The following is a 17,433-nucleotide window of genomic DNA, read 5'->3' as shown; positions in this document are numbered from 1 at the left end:
GTCGTGGTAACAGAAGTAGATCATTATTTATAGGTGAGAACAAACCGTTTTATTCCACAACTGAATTAACATCGGAAAGATCTGTTTTGAGTTTTAAAGAAAGCCACAGTATACATCACAAAGTATATTTCACACAGCTTTTTCTTCTGCCTGCTACATCTCTTTTGTCTGACAACCTACATTAGGATTCTGTACAAACACTTCTAATGCATCAAGCAACAGATCGAAGCAGATCTCAAGCTACTGAAAAATCAGGGTAACCAGCTAGTTATTGCTGGGATAAATAAATAATATTTTATATTATTAGACACATGTACCAAAAACAGTGGGTTCCAAAAATAATTTTAGACCATTTTGTTGTCCAATTAATATTTGGTGTAAATAGCCCAGATTGATAAATTCATTTTAGAAATTCTAAAGGTGGCTGGGGAAAGCAAAAAACCCAAAACAAAACGAAACAATAAATATGAACAAAAATACATTAAGGGAAGCTGAAGTTCCCCATTGTTTTGCATTCATGGGATGGAAACCCCTGAGGTACATCTATGCATCACGTTCTCTAGAGAAGAAATAAAATGTTATAGAAGGAAATCTTCAAAAATACAAAACAAAAAGCAGAAGAATCATACAGATTTTTGTTAACAGTCCTATCAAGAAGGCAGTAGCACCAAGGGAACAGAGGGGCAGGGATTCAGTAAAAGGTTGATATCTGGTGCAGTCTTGGTGCTGTAACTTATGTGCAAAACGGGGAGCCTTTTGACTATCCTTCGAAAAAAAACATGATTTTGGTCCTCATTCTGTCAAATCGTTTATTGCGCAGCTGACACAGATGTAGTCCTCATTCTCAGCCTGCTCAGCAGACACTCCCACACAAATCTGGTGGAACCACTGGTTACAGCTGCCATCGCACTGGACCCAGTTTACCTGTGAGGACCAGAAAGAGCATTAATTATTCACACGGCACAAAATAACCCAATTATACAAGCAAAAATATTGCAGGAGATTAGAAAACAAAACCTCAAGCATTTTAATTATGCTAAAACTAACCTCGTTTCCTTCTGGCTGTTGACATTGCTTTGCAGAGCACACAGACCAATCCTCCTCCGAGTCGTCTGAATAAGATAAGTCAGAAAGGGAGTTGGAGGGGGAGGTGGTTCGTTTCTCCTCTCTTCTCCTTTCTTTGTTCATTTTAGGCTTCTTTTTCTTGGGCTTTTTTATCTTGTCTCTGTGCTGCCCTTCCATGTTTTCTTTCTCTAGACGTCGTTTGCTACTCTTCTCAAGCCTCTCTGGTTCCTTCTTGGGCTCCTGAACTCCATCCTAGATAGAACAAATTCAAAGTCAAGTCGAAAGCTCTTGTTTGAAAACCTTGCATAAGCAGCAGCCTTCTAAGACAGCATCCCAACAGTTACACAACCTCATAAGTGGCTCATGTGGACAGTAGTTCACATGAACAGCATTCATTGTTAGAAGTACTGTAAGATGCAAAACAGTGAGCTAACAGTACACCAAGTATAGAAACATACAGAACATGCAAATATTAGATAAATTTTAAATATTTTAATAAATCAACTTGCATTTTCTTCAGTGATTAATTGGAAAATTGCTATAAAAAGTTTATAATAGTTTTATTCCTCTCTACTTTTTGCTTCTCACTTTTAGCTTGTAATAATAATAATAATAATAATAACAACAATAATAAAAAAATTAAAATAGATAACTATGAAAAAAAAACAACAAAAACAAAACACAAATGGAAGCAAATTTTAGATGCTTTGGTTAATCATGCTTATGACATGAAGTTGAAACTATTTATAATTAACTATTTCATTAAGTCATAATAACAACATTTCATACTTTTAAAGACTTAACATCATAAATTCTGCTTCTGTGGTTTAGCATCTCATAAGTTCTAATTATCACAGTTCAAAATTGTGAGATAAAAAAAAAAAGTCAATAGAGACAAAGTGATTATTACAACATGTCAGTTGACAATTTAAACCTTTTCTCTTATGTCATTTATAACTTTCCCTCTAATTATGAACATCTGTCATCATACTAAAGCACTATTTTTTTTTACTATCATGTGACCAACTATCATCTAAGAGTAAACACAAATTTAGATAATATTTACTTGAATTAAATTAAGTAATCATTCTGTCAATGTTCAGTTAAGGTTTAGTCCTGTTTCTAAATCAATGCAACAGAACCCATGCTACTGAAGGATTAGTAAACAAGTTTGGGATTTTCTTGCACCTGTCCTTTGCTGTGTGGGGGGCTCCTTGAAGGTGGGCTTCTGTCTTGAGCAATGTGATACTGGTGATCATGTTCACTGCTTTGCAGGGAGTACTGGGATGGTGAAAACCTGTTGAGCAGGCTGCTATAAAGCTGCTGGAGCTCAGGTAAAGTCACCTGCATCAGAAGACCTTCCACCAACAGCTCCTCCAACTCAGTACTGAGCTCTGTAACATGACAATCCCAAATGTTCACATCCAGATATTCAGATCCAGTCAGTAAGTGTGTATGTTAGTAGTGTGTAGTTGTCTCACCATTGAGAGGAACACATGGCTGGAGCATGTAGAAAGAGCTGTTGCTCCCCACCAGTGTCTGAGATGATGCTGTTCCAGGAATATGTCTTGCCTGCACCATATAAACAGAACATGAATAGAAAAAAAAAAAAAAAAAAAAAAAAAAAAACGGGCACATTTTAATTGATTTTCCTCTACAAACTAACTTACATTAAAAAATATTAAGCTAACCTTTCCGTTTGGATGCTGTGGAGAGACCATCTGCACTTTGTGTTGCCAGCGCACTGTTCTCTCAATCACATATCGCAGGGCATCGCCCTCGGGAAGCCGAATCCGAATCCGCTGTAAGGAAGCAAGCAAGGGAAGCACCTTATCAAGGGGCGGCTTCTCAGAGCGCTTGCATAGCGGGCATAACCACGGTAACCCTGTCTGGATATCCTTGAACCCTGGCACACAGCCGCTGTGGTAGGCGTCTCGACAGAGTTCACATTGTAGCATAGGGCCTGCTGGGACAGTGTGGCACAAACACACGGTGGGGGCCAAACAGCTGAACGAAGACTGAAACTTTGACTCATTTGAGGTCCTCAACAAAGACAGGCTTTCCAGCTCTTTCTGATGCACCTCACTAAGAGTTGCCATCTGTTTGGAGAGAGAGAGAGAAAAAAAAATTATGTCTGAGCAGATACCCAAAATGTCCATCACAGACATCTTTGAACAGCTAGTACTCAAAGGGGGGAAAAAAGCCCAACAATAAAGGTGGTGTCTGCAAAGTTGTCAGAAATCACCAGTAATTAAAGAGTTTACTATGTCAACAAAATACTAATAATGTCTAGAAAAAATATTTATGCGTAATGTTTAATTATGAAATACATGGGGACTCTTATTTTGAAATGCTTTACTTCTACCAACTGCTCAAATTAGGAAGATAAAGATGCAGCCACCTACAAATTACAATATTAATACATAGGACAATCCTTGTTAATTCATTATCAACAGTAAATCATTCAAACCATTCCCTAAATGCACAGTATATATTTTGAAATGCTTGAACCATGTATGTGCAACAGCTAATGTAATCATTAAATTAGAAGTTTAATCATATTAATTGTATTGCAATTCCTGTTTTTCCATCCCCAGATTTTTAATCTCTTTTACTTAATATCATTTAAAGGGGGCATGAACTGCATGAGTGTTATTTTATAGTGTTCTACAAGGTCGATTTATAAAAGTTAGCCAGTTCATAAAATATTATTCAAAAACATAATTTAGAAGCGGCTATTTTCTATACTTTTTTGACCATCTGTCTGAAAAACAATGTTTTGATAGGAGTGACACTTAAAAGAACACTCCATTTTTTTTTTTTTTGGGAAAAAGGCTCATTCTCCAACTCCCCCAGAGTTAATAGGTTGAATTTTTATTATTCTGGCGTAATAAGTACGTTTGCTGCCATACCATGGCCGCAGCAGGCACAGTGATATCAATCTAGGGACTATTTTCCACAGGGGCTACATGAAATCACTGTGTCCGCGGTACAGCAAACTTCCTTGATTATTACATTAAAATGACAGCATAGTTCCTAGCCATATCAACTTTTTTTTAGTACATGATACAACTACAGAAGAGTCAAGTTTTAAATTGGGAAAAATATTGAAACTCTCTCCATTTTTGAATGTGATGCTACTGGTCTAATTGGATTCAATGATCTATGCTTAGCTATCCTAAAAGTGCTGAATAGATTCAAAAAACGGTAATCCACTCTTCTACTCTTTCCCAATTTTACACAGTGAATGACACAAACGACCCAGTGCCTCACAATTAAAAGCAATGGAACCTAACAGTTTATTTTGTATGCGTGTATGAAAATGTTTGAAAAAAATTTTTGGCTGCTTGGAAAAACCATTATTATTAGTGATAGTCTAAACTGGCTGCAGCACGCTTTGATGTGACCCGGCAAATCCCTAACAGTAAAGTGATGACCCGTTCAATTTCTGACATACTCTGAGCACTTGTGCTACTTTTGACATCAACGAGAAAAGGATTTCTGATGTGATGTGACAACAATAGTTGTGTCAGGTGTGGACAGTTTGGATGCAAACGAAGAAAGGAAATACAAAAAGACCTTTTCCACAACCTGGCAGTGCACAACATCTTGGAAACCCCAGTGCCATCTCTATTGTTCCGTTGCTCAAGTAGTCTTGTGTTTACATCTTTATCATATTTACTCCCCTACTACTACCACATGTGTAAATCAGTCGGCTGAGCTAAAGAGGCAATTAAGTTGAAGCAGGCTTCTGCAGAAGTAGCCTTTCATTGCACTGTAACATCATACCAATTATAAAACTATTTTGGCAGCGTGGTTTCATGAAAAGCTGTTTTTGGAACAACAAGGAAGTTTTGATTTCTGCCTGTATGTTTTTAAAATACATTGACCTGTCATATGTAAAAACAAATAAATAGAAATAAAGGAAAATTTGATGACCCCTTTAAGACAGAAATCCTAAAAATATTTACACATACTTTTGAGTGTTGCATTATCAACTCAAAAATCAGGGACAGCAGCACTAACCAGAACCTGCTTGTATTGTATTTTTTCTAAAACCTAACCAAAATGTGACTTACTGCTGAAACTGTATCTTTGCTTGTAGAAAGCGCCTTTTCCACATCAAAAAGACAGTCTAGTTTTACTTCAACTTTCTTGCAGGGTACTGAGACATCCTTGGCTTTTTTAGACTTTGACTTCTGTGGTCCAGTCTCACACCTAGGACACAAAACCTTAAAAAAAGAGACACAAACAGAACATTTCACTTACCCAAATCACAGTTATTCACATCCTAAAAAAGGTTTGTTGTAAATAAGCATGTACCTCGAGGAGAGAAAGGGATGAGTTCCTCAACAGGAATGTTTTAGCTGCACTCTCTTTCCAGGCCTGTACCTCAGATATTAAGCTTTCCAATCGAGACAGTGGTTCCAACATTACTGGAATACTTCTGGCTCTTGACACAAGTTCAGATAGGGCAGCAAGACCAGGAATTCGGCCTCCAGCCTGAAGTAATAAATGTTCAAATTGGACCAGCACTACTTGCACAGCATTCTTGGTGTCCAATCATAAAATTATGAATAACAGAGAATTAGAGAAACATGTAAATATACCTGAAGAGCATCTGCTTCCATTATCCACTCTCTGGCCCTGCTTACGCAGTCCTTAAGTTGAAGACAGCTGGGGAGGTATGCTGGGATGCTGTCCACTTCTTGTATAGCTGCCTCAAGAGTCTCAATACTATGACAAGGCCTAAAATAAAACCAAAAACAAATGACAGTTTACATTATTTTACAGGTTAAAAAAAAAAAAAGAAAAAGTCAAGATTAAGCAGCTTTCGAAAAACCAAAAACAAACTACAACCATAAAGTTGTTGCTGTTATTTTATATATAAAAATATTTTTTTATTTAGCAAGAATGCATAAGACTGTCAAAAAAAAGTTTCTGTAAAAATCTGTTCTTTGCTATCTACTTATCAAAACATTTTCCACAAAAAATATTAAGTAGCACTATACCAATACCGTCTTTGTGAGATTTAAAAATAAATAAATAATATCTTACTGTCACCAAAACTTTGAACAGTATATTGCCCAGTACATCATCTACACTGTCCATACATTGTTCAGTGTCACAATAGATCGAACCAGTTAATCTGCCAGGAAACAGCTTTAAGTCAAAATGCTAACCTGGCACATTTCTATTCCCCATCAGAACTAGCTTAACCATCCGTGTGTGGGAGAGAGACTGTGTGCGTTTTACAACATGCATGTTGGCAGAGCATGATCTGTACTAACCGTAATCCACTGAAAGAAATAGTAAAAAATACAAATCTGCGAGCAAAGTTTTACCAGAATAGTTTGCCCATTATTTTGTTGGCACAATCAACAAGATCATGTACATTGCCAAACCTAAACCAAAACGAGTTGCTTTCACTTCTCAGATCTTGATTAAGTTTTGCTTTAAAATAAGAGTTTGCATAGTGCTACATAAGCTTGTAAGTGAAAATTCTGCCACCATTTACTCCCCCTTGAGTCATTCTAACACCCGTAAGAAATGAATTTAGTTTCAAAACAAAAGACATAAAAAAAAAAAAAGTCTTGTTTTCTCTGTATGAACTTTTGAAGCATCAAAGTTTTGATGAAGGAAGATCACCCAGAATTGCAGATGCTAAAAGACACTAATCTCTCAGGTTTCATCATTTAAAAAAAAAAATAGTTTTACAAATAAATGAGAAATTATGACAAAATGTTCCTTTTTTAAATGAGCTATTCATTTAAAATTCCATCAACATTCAACTTAATCACAAACCTAACACTGAGCATGTTATGGGCCTTTTCTTCCCAGTGTTCACAGACAGTGAGCAGCTCCTGCAGGCGGGCCATGGTTCTTTCCACACAGGCATGCGGTGTCAGGCCCACTCCTTGATCTATGAGCCTCCTCATGCAGTCTAGACTGAGGTCGGTTGGCTGATCGCTGGCTTCCTGAACGGCCTCCACCCAGCGGGCTTGCTCCAGCCTCTGCCTCAACACCACCAGCTGCGGCAACTCCACATCCAAACCTGCACCTTCATCTAGAAGGCTCTGAAGAGCAGAGGAACTGGGCATGTCCTCTGCTAGAAGATCTGAGCTCTGTTGCTGAAATTGCTCGACACGGTTCAAAAGAGCCTGAGATGGAGGTAGAGACAGAAAATGTCAGCTCAACACATCTGGGAGAATTGCAACAAGCATGTTGTATGGTTCAGTACCTTTAAGAAAGGGGCCTGTCGGATGGTACAGGGCAGGTCATACATCTGATTGACAAATGACCTCAGTTCCTCCACAGAGAGCTGGTTCTGAGACTTTCCTCCGCCAGAACGATATCTATTAGCACACATACAGATTACATCCATTTAAAAATAGTGAACGTGCAAGAACTTTAGACAAATCTTTTCAGAAAAAAGAATAAATATACCTTGTCTGTCTCTTGCCGTTGAGGAGTTGTTGGGCCATTGAAGTACATCTATCTGCATTCTGAATGACTTGACGCAGATGACTTAACAAGTCAGTCTCAGGGTAAGACTTCTTCTCTGCTTCTACTACCAATGAGCGAAGCTCCTCCAAATCTAATAAGAAAGCAGAATTCACCATTTTAGTTCCATTATTATGTAACTGTTACATTTGTACATAGCAATTAAATAATACCTTTCAATTAATTTGAAAACAAACAGATTTGATGGGGGATGTACTGCTACAGCTGACAGTCTTACAAAACCAGCTGAAACAATTCTTAACACTTTTAGAATAAATGAATCATATGAGCTTGAGCCTTATGAGTTTGAACATACATGAGTCAAGTGTACTGGGCTTTAGGGTTCAATAGTTTTGATACTAAGGGATAAAGATAAACACACTGCAATAACAACTCACCACTTTTATTGTCTTGATCCGCTTTCAAAATCTTGTTAACTTTAGATGCCCAGTCTTCATAGGACTCAGCACGAGCCGTCAAAGCCTGAAACAATGGCTTCAATTCGGCAAGTGTATATTTATAGCTGTGCAAGTAAAAGACAAAAGGTTAATTTAAGAAAATCTGCTAAATTAAATTAAATTTTATTTTGAGCTATCACTAAGAGGTTTGTCCTATGTTTTTGCAAACACACACTTGAGCGTGTAGCTTCTAGCAGGGCAAGAGCAGAGGTCGTCAATGTGATGGAGACAGACCAGCTGGTCGGGGCTACAGGGACAGGTGATGGCAGACAGGTAACAGGTGGTCCGGCACTTAGCACACTGCCTTTCCTCATCTGGCAGTAAATCATAGTCAACCTGCTGGGAGTGCCACACACCCTGGAGAACAGCAAAAACACAATGGGATCAATTAGTAACAGATAGACCTTGAATACAAACAAAGTGAACAGAGACAGATCTACACAGGCTTCAAATAAATAAAAAAAAAAAAAAAAAGAATATATAAAATATTACTATTGTAATAATATAGATTATATAGGTAAGATACACATTTTGTGGCTATTCAACAAAATTGGGCTTAAATGGGCTACTATTAAAATAGTCACCCACCAGCTTATAGACTTTCTCACGGAGCATCTTCTCTTCCAGAATCATGGTACACATGTCCTTCTGAACTGCAGAGGCCAATTCTAACTCTAGAGAGTCTGCCTTGGTGGCAATATTACAGGTCATCTCATCATGGGAGAAAACACAGTATCTGTTGAGGGACCGGTAGTGCTCAACACACTGCCGACCAAGTGGCATCTGAAAAGCAAGATGGCATTTAAGTTTTTTATAACTTACAATGCAATATTCATTTTTATCCTACATTTAAGTCACAATCAATCTAAAGACAGATCACTGCATTGTGACGTACACCTGAGTATAACAGAGTAGCAACCCATAGGTGGTTCATTGGATTGGGTATTGCATAAAAGAAATTAATAAATAAATAAAAATTGCATTGACTGAAGAAATAGATTTTAAGAAAAAGGCAAGGTTTGAGCAGACTAAATGACATTAATTATACATTACAAGGTCAAAAATGTTTTTATAAATGATGAATAGTTTAAAATAGGTTTAATAACACATTTACAAAATGAAAAGGGTAAATTTTAATTTTTTAACTAGGGATGGGTGATGTTGCCAAGAAATATTATCACAATAAAATGTTTTATATCAGTCTATAAATAACTATCATGATAAATGGCAGATTTTAAATCTTTTTTTTTTTTATCCTGATTGAAAGTCTGAAATTAAGTAAGAAATTAATTGTGGCTTTAAGCTTCTCTTTATGACTAGAGCATTTAATTTTTATTTATAGTAATTTTTCCTTGAAATAAAGTACGTTAATAGATTTTTTTTTTCTTAGGTTTGTGCATGTTCTAATAGTGACATTGTTTTAAATGATCAACATATCTTCTGCACAGTTTGCAATGCAGGCTGCAGTATTAATCTTTTTTTTTTTAATCAAATGCAGTTACATTTGTAAAAACTGTAACAACCTAATTTTATATGTAATTATTTCTAATAATTTGAATACTAAAATTCTTGATAATTTATGGTGATTTGTAGATTTTTAGTCATTAAATGACCAAGACGCATTAGTGAGTAAACGCACCTTCTCTAGTAAGTTCACACTGCACTACTGCTTCACAGATGAACAGGCCATGTGGCATGGTTCAGATGTTTTGTTCTGCTTTTAGTGCATAATTATGATCAAACTATTGAAACCATTTAAACCAATGTCTTTTTTTATAAAGGAAAATGATATTGCAATAATTATCACAGCCCTAATGTCAACTTTAAATGCCTTTTACCCAGTCTGCAGTGCAGAAGTTGACTGCCTCAGCAAAGTTGAAGCCCTGGTTGAAGCCACTGTGATAGGCCCTCGGAAAGGTAATAACAAACTCTCCAGCACACTGGTTTGTACGGTAAATCTAAAAGGAAGAAAGGAGACAAACTCGCATGAATAAAATGACTCCATCTTATGTTATTAATGGTCTTTGTTTAATCCATAACTTCACTCACTGGTACTCCATGCTCCATGAGAACATTTGGGTTCATGATGGTGACCAGCTGGTGGAGCAGGTCTGGCTGAGACTCAAAGAGCTCAGGGGCCAGGCTCTTCATCACATTCTCCAACTGCTCAGCGGCGTAGCCAGGAGCGCCATACCACGTCTTTGGCTCCCCCCTGCAAATCAAAACAACAAGAGAATGGAAAAACAACAATCTCAGAGCATGAATTGTTTTTTGTCTCAGAAGCTGTTACAATGAAGCACAAACCACTCATTTAATAAGCCAGGAACATCAAGGGCAGGTACACTCACTTGAGCTACCATGTAAAATAGGTTACTTTCAATCTGGAAAGTGCAAGTGGATTACCAGTGCAGATAGTTAATGGAATAGCTCCAATGGTCCTCAATGTGCCAGCAGAAGGAGGAGAAGCACATGCCCACATAAAGCCATGGGAGCTTCATCCCACAGATGTCCGCTGTGACATGAGTCAGCACAGATGCATCCAAAACTGGCATGTTGTTGAGGTTCCAGCCACTGCTCAGATAATCCTGGAAAAAAAAGAAATGTGATTTCATGAACCTGCATTTGTATTCTTGGTTTGTGCTTTTGTACAGATCGCAAGCGCAAATATTACAGGTCATTTTTGTACCTCCTCCTCTGGTGAGACCTTAAATGTGCCGTTCTTAACAGGGAAGCCACTTCCAAAATCCTTCGAAGCAATATCAGCTCCATACTCTACAGTGACATCCTCCTCGATGGTGCTAACCAGCCTCCAAAACTCCTTCTCAACTAACTCTGTGGGAACCATCTGCCAAACAATAAGGAAGATTACTTCATATTTCACATGGTATGCAACCATATAGGTCTCACAAAAGTGCTGTTTAACAGACATACATGAACAGGCATGTTAAAGTAGTCGGATTTGAAAGAGTCAGCCATATCTCCAAAAGTGCGTAGGGTGTAGTCTCTGGAGGCCTGCTCAAAGCCAAATGCCACTGGTGGCTTACCACACTCCTAAAGAGAAAGTAAAAAGACAATGATTACAAACTAAATGCAAACGACTAATAAATGCTAAGCAACATCACATGTATGAACTGTCAGTAAGTAATAGCTGCAGAGAACACAAACAAGAGTATCTGTAATTTAATTATGAAAAAAAAAGCTTCTGAGAAAATGACTGTCACATGATTGTTTAGTGACCTCATGTGAACCTTTGCTTAAATAAATACAAAAGACAAAGAAGTCATTAATTTGGAAAGCAGAGAGTCGGGAGGGGCTCACCTGAGCCAGGCACTTGGGGCATCTCCAGTCCCCTTTGGGGACATCGTGGAGGGGTGGGATCAGACAGAAGGTGTGATAACTGTCGTCACACCCATCACAAAGCAATAGTCTGTCTTCATCACCTCCACCCCCACATACCAAGCATATGTACTGCTCCACCTATGGGGAAAAACAAAACATTGCCATAACTGAAAGTATGCTATGCGTTCTCCTGTGTGAAAATCAAATGGTCCTCCTCTGGCCTTGACCCTCACCTTTGATTTTTCACCTTCAACTTGTTGCTCAATGGGTTCTTCTTTTATCTGCACTGGAATTTGCATTACTGGAATGAAGTTTATAAAGTAAGTAAGTTTGAAATGCCACACTGCATTGTGATTAAAATGTTACCATCCAATAGTTTGGGGCTGGTAAATTCTTTTTACGTTTTTGAGTAGTACAAGGAATTTTATAAACAAAATAAAAATCAAGCCAACACAAAAATTAAGCAGTAAAAAATAAACTTGTATAATTTTAAATTGTTCAATGTTAATACTATGCCATCAAAAAAAACTTTAAAATATAGAAAAAAATATACAAATATAGAAAGAGAAAATATGGATTTGTACCTGGTTCTGGTTTTGCCACATATGAGCCCATTCTCCTCCTCAAGTTGGGTTTATTTTCACACACCTCACCCGGTTCAGATTTAAAACAACGGCCCTATGAAAACAAGCAACATCAGCAAGACATTACTATCTAGTAAACACTATTACCTAATACAGATAGAAAATAAATCAATATCAATATGTATTGCAATATAATTTATTTTAATAAGCGACATTATTTTAAACATATTTCCAATACTTCAATATTCATTACCAGTTTCCCCATTCATTGATTTGTGGCATTTGTTTTATCTATAAAAATAATCAGTCTATTTTTATATCTTGTTTTTTTTTTATGTTTTATGTGATCCAAAGTACAGCAAAAGAGTAGTAAACTCTTAAATTTGTTTTACTATTTAGAGTAACTGCTTTCAAGTTGAATATATTTTAAAATAATTTTTTCTAAAATATATAGTTTTATAGGAATATGTTTCATAGACCTAGCAAATAATTTTTTCTTTGTATGTATTTTGTGGGCATTCTTGGCAGTTTCTATGAGGCTTTCATATCAATATCGTTATGTGGTATTAGGAAATATATCATGATCTAAATTTTGGCCATATCGTCCAGCCCTAAATCTTATTTCTGTATCTGTTCTATACCTTGGTCCGTTTAGCTCTGCGGGCGATAGTACAAGTTTCCGCTGGTTGCACCGACTGACGCTGGGGCAGGTCATGGGGTTTGTACTCCTTGTCTTTGGTGTCATTAGTCAGAGTTGGCTTCTGAGAGTTCTGTTGGAGAAAGATTTAATACTGACAAAAAGCAAGTAACAAGCAAATATATTAATAATAAAAAACCATGCAATGAAAATTTCAAAAACACAACTGCATAGCTGTATTTATAACACCATTATAAGTGTGCACATGTGGCTTTACTCTTATTTAATTAACCAGAGAGCCACATGACAGCAGGGTGGACATTATAAAAGCCAGTAACAGTGAGAGGCAAAGCAGATCACCCATAGCGTATTAACCATGGGGTAAAAGCAGCAGGAGAGTGGGCCTAGAGCTCGGGGCTCATTGAATGAATTCACACCCCTTTATGGGTGGGGGGAAGGGACCTGTGGGTACTGCACTGAAAAACATGTACACCAGAGAAAGCTGTTAACCACTGAACCCACAGGAACACCAAAACACAGACGAACCGCCTACCAGACACTACTTAAAGACTAAAAACAAACTACAAATGACACCCAATAAAACACATAGGAACAACCTCAAGTTTGTTCACTACACTTCAAAGTTGTATGTCCTGAAGACATGTATGCAAACTACTGTGCATGCTACCTAATCTGCACTGAATATATATGGTGGGAAAAAAAACTAGGCCACTTATCAACAATGCTTCATAAACCGGGGCAGTCTTTCTTTTCAGATACAGTTGAGTTCTTTGCCAAAGAAGTGTACACCATAACAAAGAACATTTATCAGGGAAAGGGATGGAAACAAACGATATAAGGCTGAAAAGGGGAAGTTATACAAGTGCTTCAGCAACCTCACCATAAGATTAGTTCCTGCCTGGAACAAATAATATGGGTAGAGAATCCTCTCATAGTGAGCACGAAGGTGAGAGCCAACTGCTTTGCCGGGAGCAAAGCCCATCTTCAGTGCAATCTGGGTCCATCTCCGCTCTTTACAGACCACATCAAAGCCTCCATCCTCTTTGACCAGCTAGACAGGGAGGTCAAAAATTACATGTTTACTCCCATATTTAATTTTCAAAAAGGCCAATGAGAAAGCATTAGGTAATATGCTTTAAATGACACACATGAGATGACATAACCTCCTACCTTGTAAAGCACATACAAGTCCAGAGTTTTGCGCTCAACATGAGGAATTTTCAATGTACAACCCTGCAGTTCCCAGAACTTTGCTATCTGATCCAGGAAGTTGAGCTTCACTCTAGTCTGGGCCTAGAACACAATACAACACAACAATCAAACAAAGTCCTCATTCTTTCAAAACATTCTGGTTTGCAAAGGAGAAAGCATCATGATATTTTTTGTTCAAAATAATTTAACTTGTATTATAATTCACACTAATGTTTTAAATCTTTGGGGTCTAAGATTTTATGCACATATTCAGCAAAGATGCATTATTTAAAACTGACAGTAACACATTTATAACGTTACAGAAGATTTCTAAACGATTTCTGACACTAAAGAAATGTCTGTTAAAAACTTAGTTTTGCCATTATATACATAAATTACACTTTAAAATATTAGGCCCAAATTTCACAGTATTACAGCTTTTACTGTATTTTTCATCAAATAAACGTATATTTATATTTAAACTGAGAATCTAAAAGAGATGGTGGCAACAATGAGGACTTTTCTTTTTTGTTAGTGACCTTTTCAAAAATGACACTAAAAACCCTGTGCAGTGTGGCAGACCAAATAGAGGTCATGCAGGTTGCAGGTTTAGTTTTAATAAGGCCACATAAACATATCTGCAAATACAAAATATCTAACAAGCAGGAAACAAAATAAAAAAGGTCTCACCTCTAACTCGTTGAGTCTCTGAATACGTGGTGTGAAATGTAGCCTGTCCACGTCACAGGCAAATGGTGGCTGCCAACCCTAACATAAAAAAAAAAAAAAAAAGCTTTTATGCTTACCATTTGCCACAAGACAAAGTACTAACAGAACAAACAAAAGTAAATTATTTGTTCTTATATCTATGTAAGCTATGTAAGTGATATATTTAAATCAACATCAAGATGACAAAATACTGTTAAATACTTGTACTAAAAAACAGTCTCATAATTGTCTTAATTTCAAGAGGTCCTGATTTGTTTTCCACTAAATCACTTTTGTTATACGTTATAAAGGTAGGCATTAAATTTCATAGCATACATATTGAAGTTCGTTCATTATGTAGATTGACATAATTCTGGAACCATTAAAATAATATTTGGATACATTTATGTAATGCCACATCAGACATAAAATCTTATTCGCATTACAGCATACTAGGAGTAAAGAAGGCTACAATACATTTCTTTATCTTTCCACCGAGGACGTTTTAGGGTGTTAACAATTGTGAGAAACGAGACAAAAAAAAAAATGCATAGCTAATACAACATCTGTTTAAACGTTTAAAACGCGAGCTAAAAGGATTTCACTTCTCACTTGCGTTATTTACATCACATTTCAGTTTCAATGGCCAAATGCAAATACACAACTCGCACAACATGGAGGACAACGGCGGAGACCAATTACGCCACCTCAAACTTAAGCAATATTTTTACGTTTGTTTCAAGATGAAACTTAAACCCTGAAGCATTTCATAAACGACAGAAATACGTTGACAAATGCAGCGGTTTTGCGTTATTTGCTAACAAAAGTGGTCATTGTTATTCAAAACAGTCTTTCCGTAGCAGCGAATAAATAGAACAAAATGCATCTGATCCAGTTTTGAATGATAAACAGACACTTTAAGGCCATATTCCAACATAAGACAACCAAATAAAATATGTTATATTTAAAGGAAACGCTTCGGCGTTAGATATGAATAGGAAGTTCCTCGGTTAAAAAAAATGGTCGGTTTTCAAAAAGTCCAGATTATTTGCAAAATGTTCCAAACTAAAATGTGAAATAAACTTATATAACACTTGGGAATTCGCTATCGAGGATTGCTCTTGTTTGGGTGGATGCATTCTAGCCAACATTGATTTTGAAAAGACAATAACAATCACTACATTCTGTCCTCCAACATTTACCATCAACGTTTATTAAAATTATTCGCAAAATAACTGCCGTGGTACTCAAAGGAAAGCAAGAGTACGATAAAACTCTTTTGGAAAAAAAAGTAAGTGATGTTATTGTGGTCGCTATTGGAGTAAACCACACGCAAGCATTCACGCATAGCTAGTAGCTGCGCGCACACGCGCACACGCCGTTACGAACGTTCGCAATGGCTGGAGCCGCAATCCGCCATGTTGAAAAAACCTGTCTTCAGAAAAAGTGTTTCGGGATCTGCGATCTGCGAGTAAAAAAGACGACCGAGCGCTGGCGTGCATCTGACAGTTCTGTTATATGTCGAAGAAACTTACCGGGGGCGGTCGGATCTTGCAGATGCCAGTGTTTTCTGCAATTGGACGTATTTTGTTGATGAACCCGAAAGGGTCGGCAAATTCCTCCCAACTGGGCTCAAAGACAGGGCACTCCGGTGGTGGAATAAACTCGTTGGGTCGTGAATGGGTCATTCTGGGGAACTTGATCCAAATGATGACATGTAGAAACTGCAGTAAACTGTTTGAAGTTGAAGTAAATGTTTTAATTAGTCTCGAAAAGATGCCATATTAAAGAATGATTACACCTGAACTCCGACAATTAACATCCTCATCCACTTTGGGAAACGTACACAGAGACGGAGTGCCGACGTTATAGTGCTTAGTAGTCTTCCGCTTTCAAAAGTAGAGACGCTGGATTTCCTTTCTCCATCCGACTTTCTCACCAATGTTGATTTTTAAAAGTTTTTTTTAAATAATGTAAAATGCACGCTTTAATTTTCCAGAAGATGTGGCAAACGGAAAAACGTATCATTTAATATCACAACAGCACTTATGTAACGATCAATACTAACAAAGCTTTTGGTTTTGTAATGGTCAGCAATGATGAGCATGATACAATAAAACATCGAATATATGTTACTTCAATTAACTGTATTATAGCAAAAACAATATACAATTAAATCCAACTCTTACACACGGAGCTGTTTATAAAAGTCCCCCAAATTTTTATTTTCAAGCGTGCTTTTTTCTTAGGTCTATCTTCTCGCGAAGGCGTAAGCATTTTAAGTAACAAACAGTACTTTCATAAAATCTGTGGTCAAAAACAAAGCTTTCATATAAGGCAAACCCCCCAAAACTTTCGTACATCGGTACGTTTTAACGTCTCCACTAAAGTGTTTTAAAAATGCAGAAGTAGGCTGCCATTGAGAAGTGACTTGCGCGGAACGATACACCACAGCTTCATTGTAACCGGAATTACTTCTTTAAATGGACTCTTTCAAGTTACCCACTCGGAAGTAACAGATGTTGTCCAGGGACGATGAATTTAGCCACTCTCCACCCGATTGACATTTAAATTCACGATTAACCTCTGGAGTGGAGTGACATCGTGCAGACAACACATCAAAACCATTTGAATATATGTAATCCGTGGGCATTTGCAGCGTCACATGACCCGATTTCGGAATGCGGGATCCTTCAGCGGAAAATGAAATACTGTGCCAAGACAGAAATTATCTCACCGTACTGACGTTGCGCTTGGCTTCTGTCTTTACATATCTTTGTGCAGAAGGTCCATCAACATCCACCGTAGTATTCCATGCGAGCAATATCTATGAGCACGTACCACACGTCAACTCGGAAGCTGTCGCCCCCTATAAGACAGGACAGATATCCCCCGGCTCCCTGATCCGCCTATCGCAGGAAACAGC

At 37.4% G+C, this 17,433-nt stretch overlaps 1 protein-coding gene across 2 annotated transcripts; it reads right to left on the bottom strand.

Moving 5' to 3' along the window:
• Positions 1–7: 7 nt before the first annotated feature.
• On the bottom strand, positions 8–17,411 carry kdm5ba (lysine (K)-specific demethylase 5Ba). Of its 2 annotated transcripts, none has more exons than XM_043251300.1 (28): positions 17,245–17,411; positions 16,043–16,241; positions 14,490–14,567; positions 13,779–13,901; positions 13,489–13,659; positions 12,592–12,720; positions 11,951–12,044; positions 11,600–11,667; positions 11,346–11,504; positions 10,959–11,078; positions 10,714–10,872; positions 10,431–10,612; positions 10,077–10,239; positions 9,866–9,985; positions 8,616–8,810; positions 8,203–8,384; positions 7,968–8,092; positions 7,513–7,663; positions 7,307–7,421; positions 6,871–7,226; positions 5,676–5,814; positions 5,389–5,568; positions 5,145–5,297; positions 2,757–3,164; positions 2,547–2,637; positions 2,254–2,459; positions 1,048–1,317; positions 8–924 (listed from the first exon to the last, which is right to left on the bottom strand). In XM_043251300.1, the coding sequence occupies exons 2-28, from the start codon at positions 16,193–16,195 to the stop codon at positions 793–795; spliced, it is 4,422 nt and encodes a 1,473-aa protein (XP_043107235.1). In that variant the 5' UTR covers positions 16,196–16,241; positions 17,245–17,411; the 3' UTR covers positions 8–792. The 2 variants fall into 2 exon arrangements, with proteins under 2 accessions (XP_043107235.1, XP_043107236.1); XM_043251301.1 differs by lacking the exon at positions 17,245–17,411 and adding an exon at positions 16,354–16,372.
• Positions 17,412–17,433: the final 22 nt, after the last annotated feature.

The sequence above is a fragment of the Puntigrus tetrazona genome, chromosome 11 (assembly GCF_018831695.1).
Source record: "Puntigrus tetrazona isolate hp1 chromosome 11, ASM1883169v1, whole genome shotgun sequence".
Lineage (NCBI taxonomy): Eukaryota > Metazoa > Chordata > Actinopteri > Cypriniformes > Cyprinidae > Puntigrus > Puntigrus tetrazona.
The sequence above is the reverse complement of the archived record's forward strand: the minus strand, read 5'-3'. Positions and strand labels throughout refer to the sequence as shown.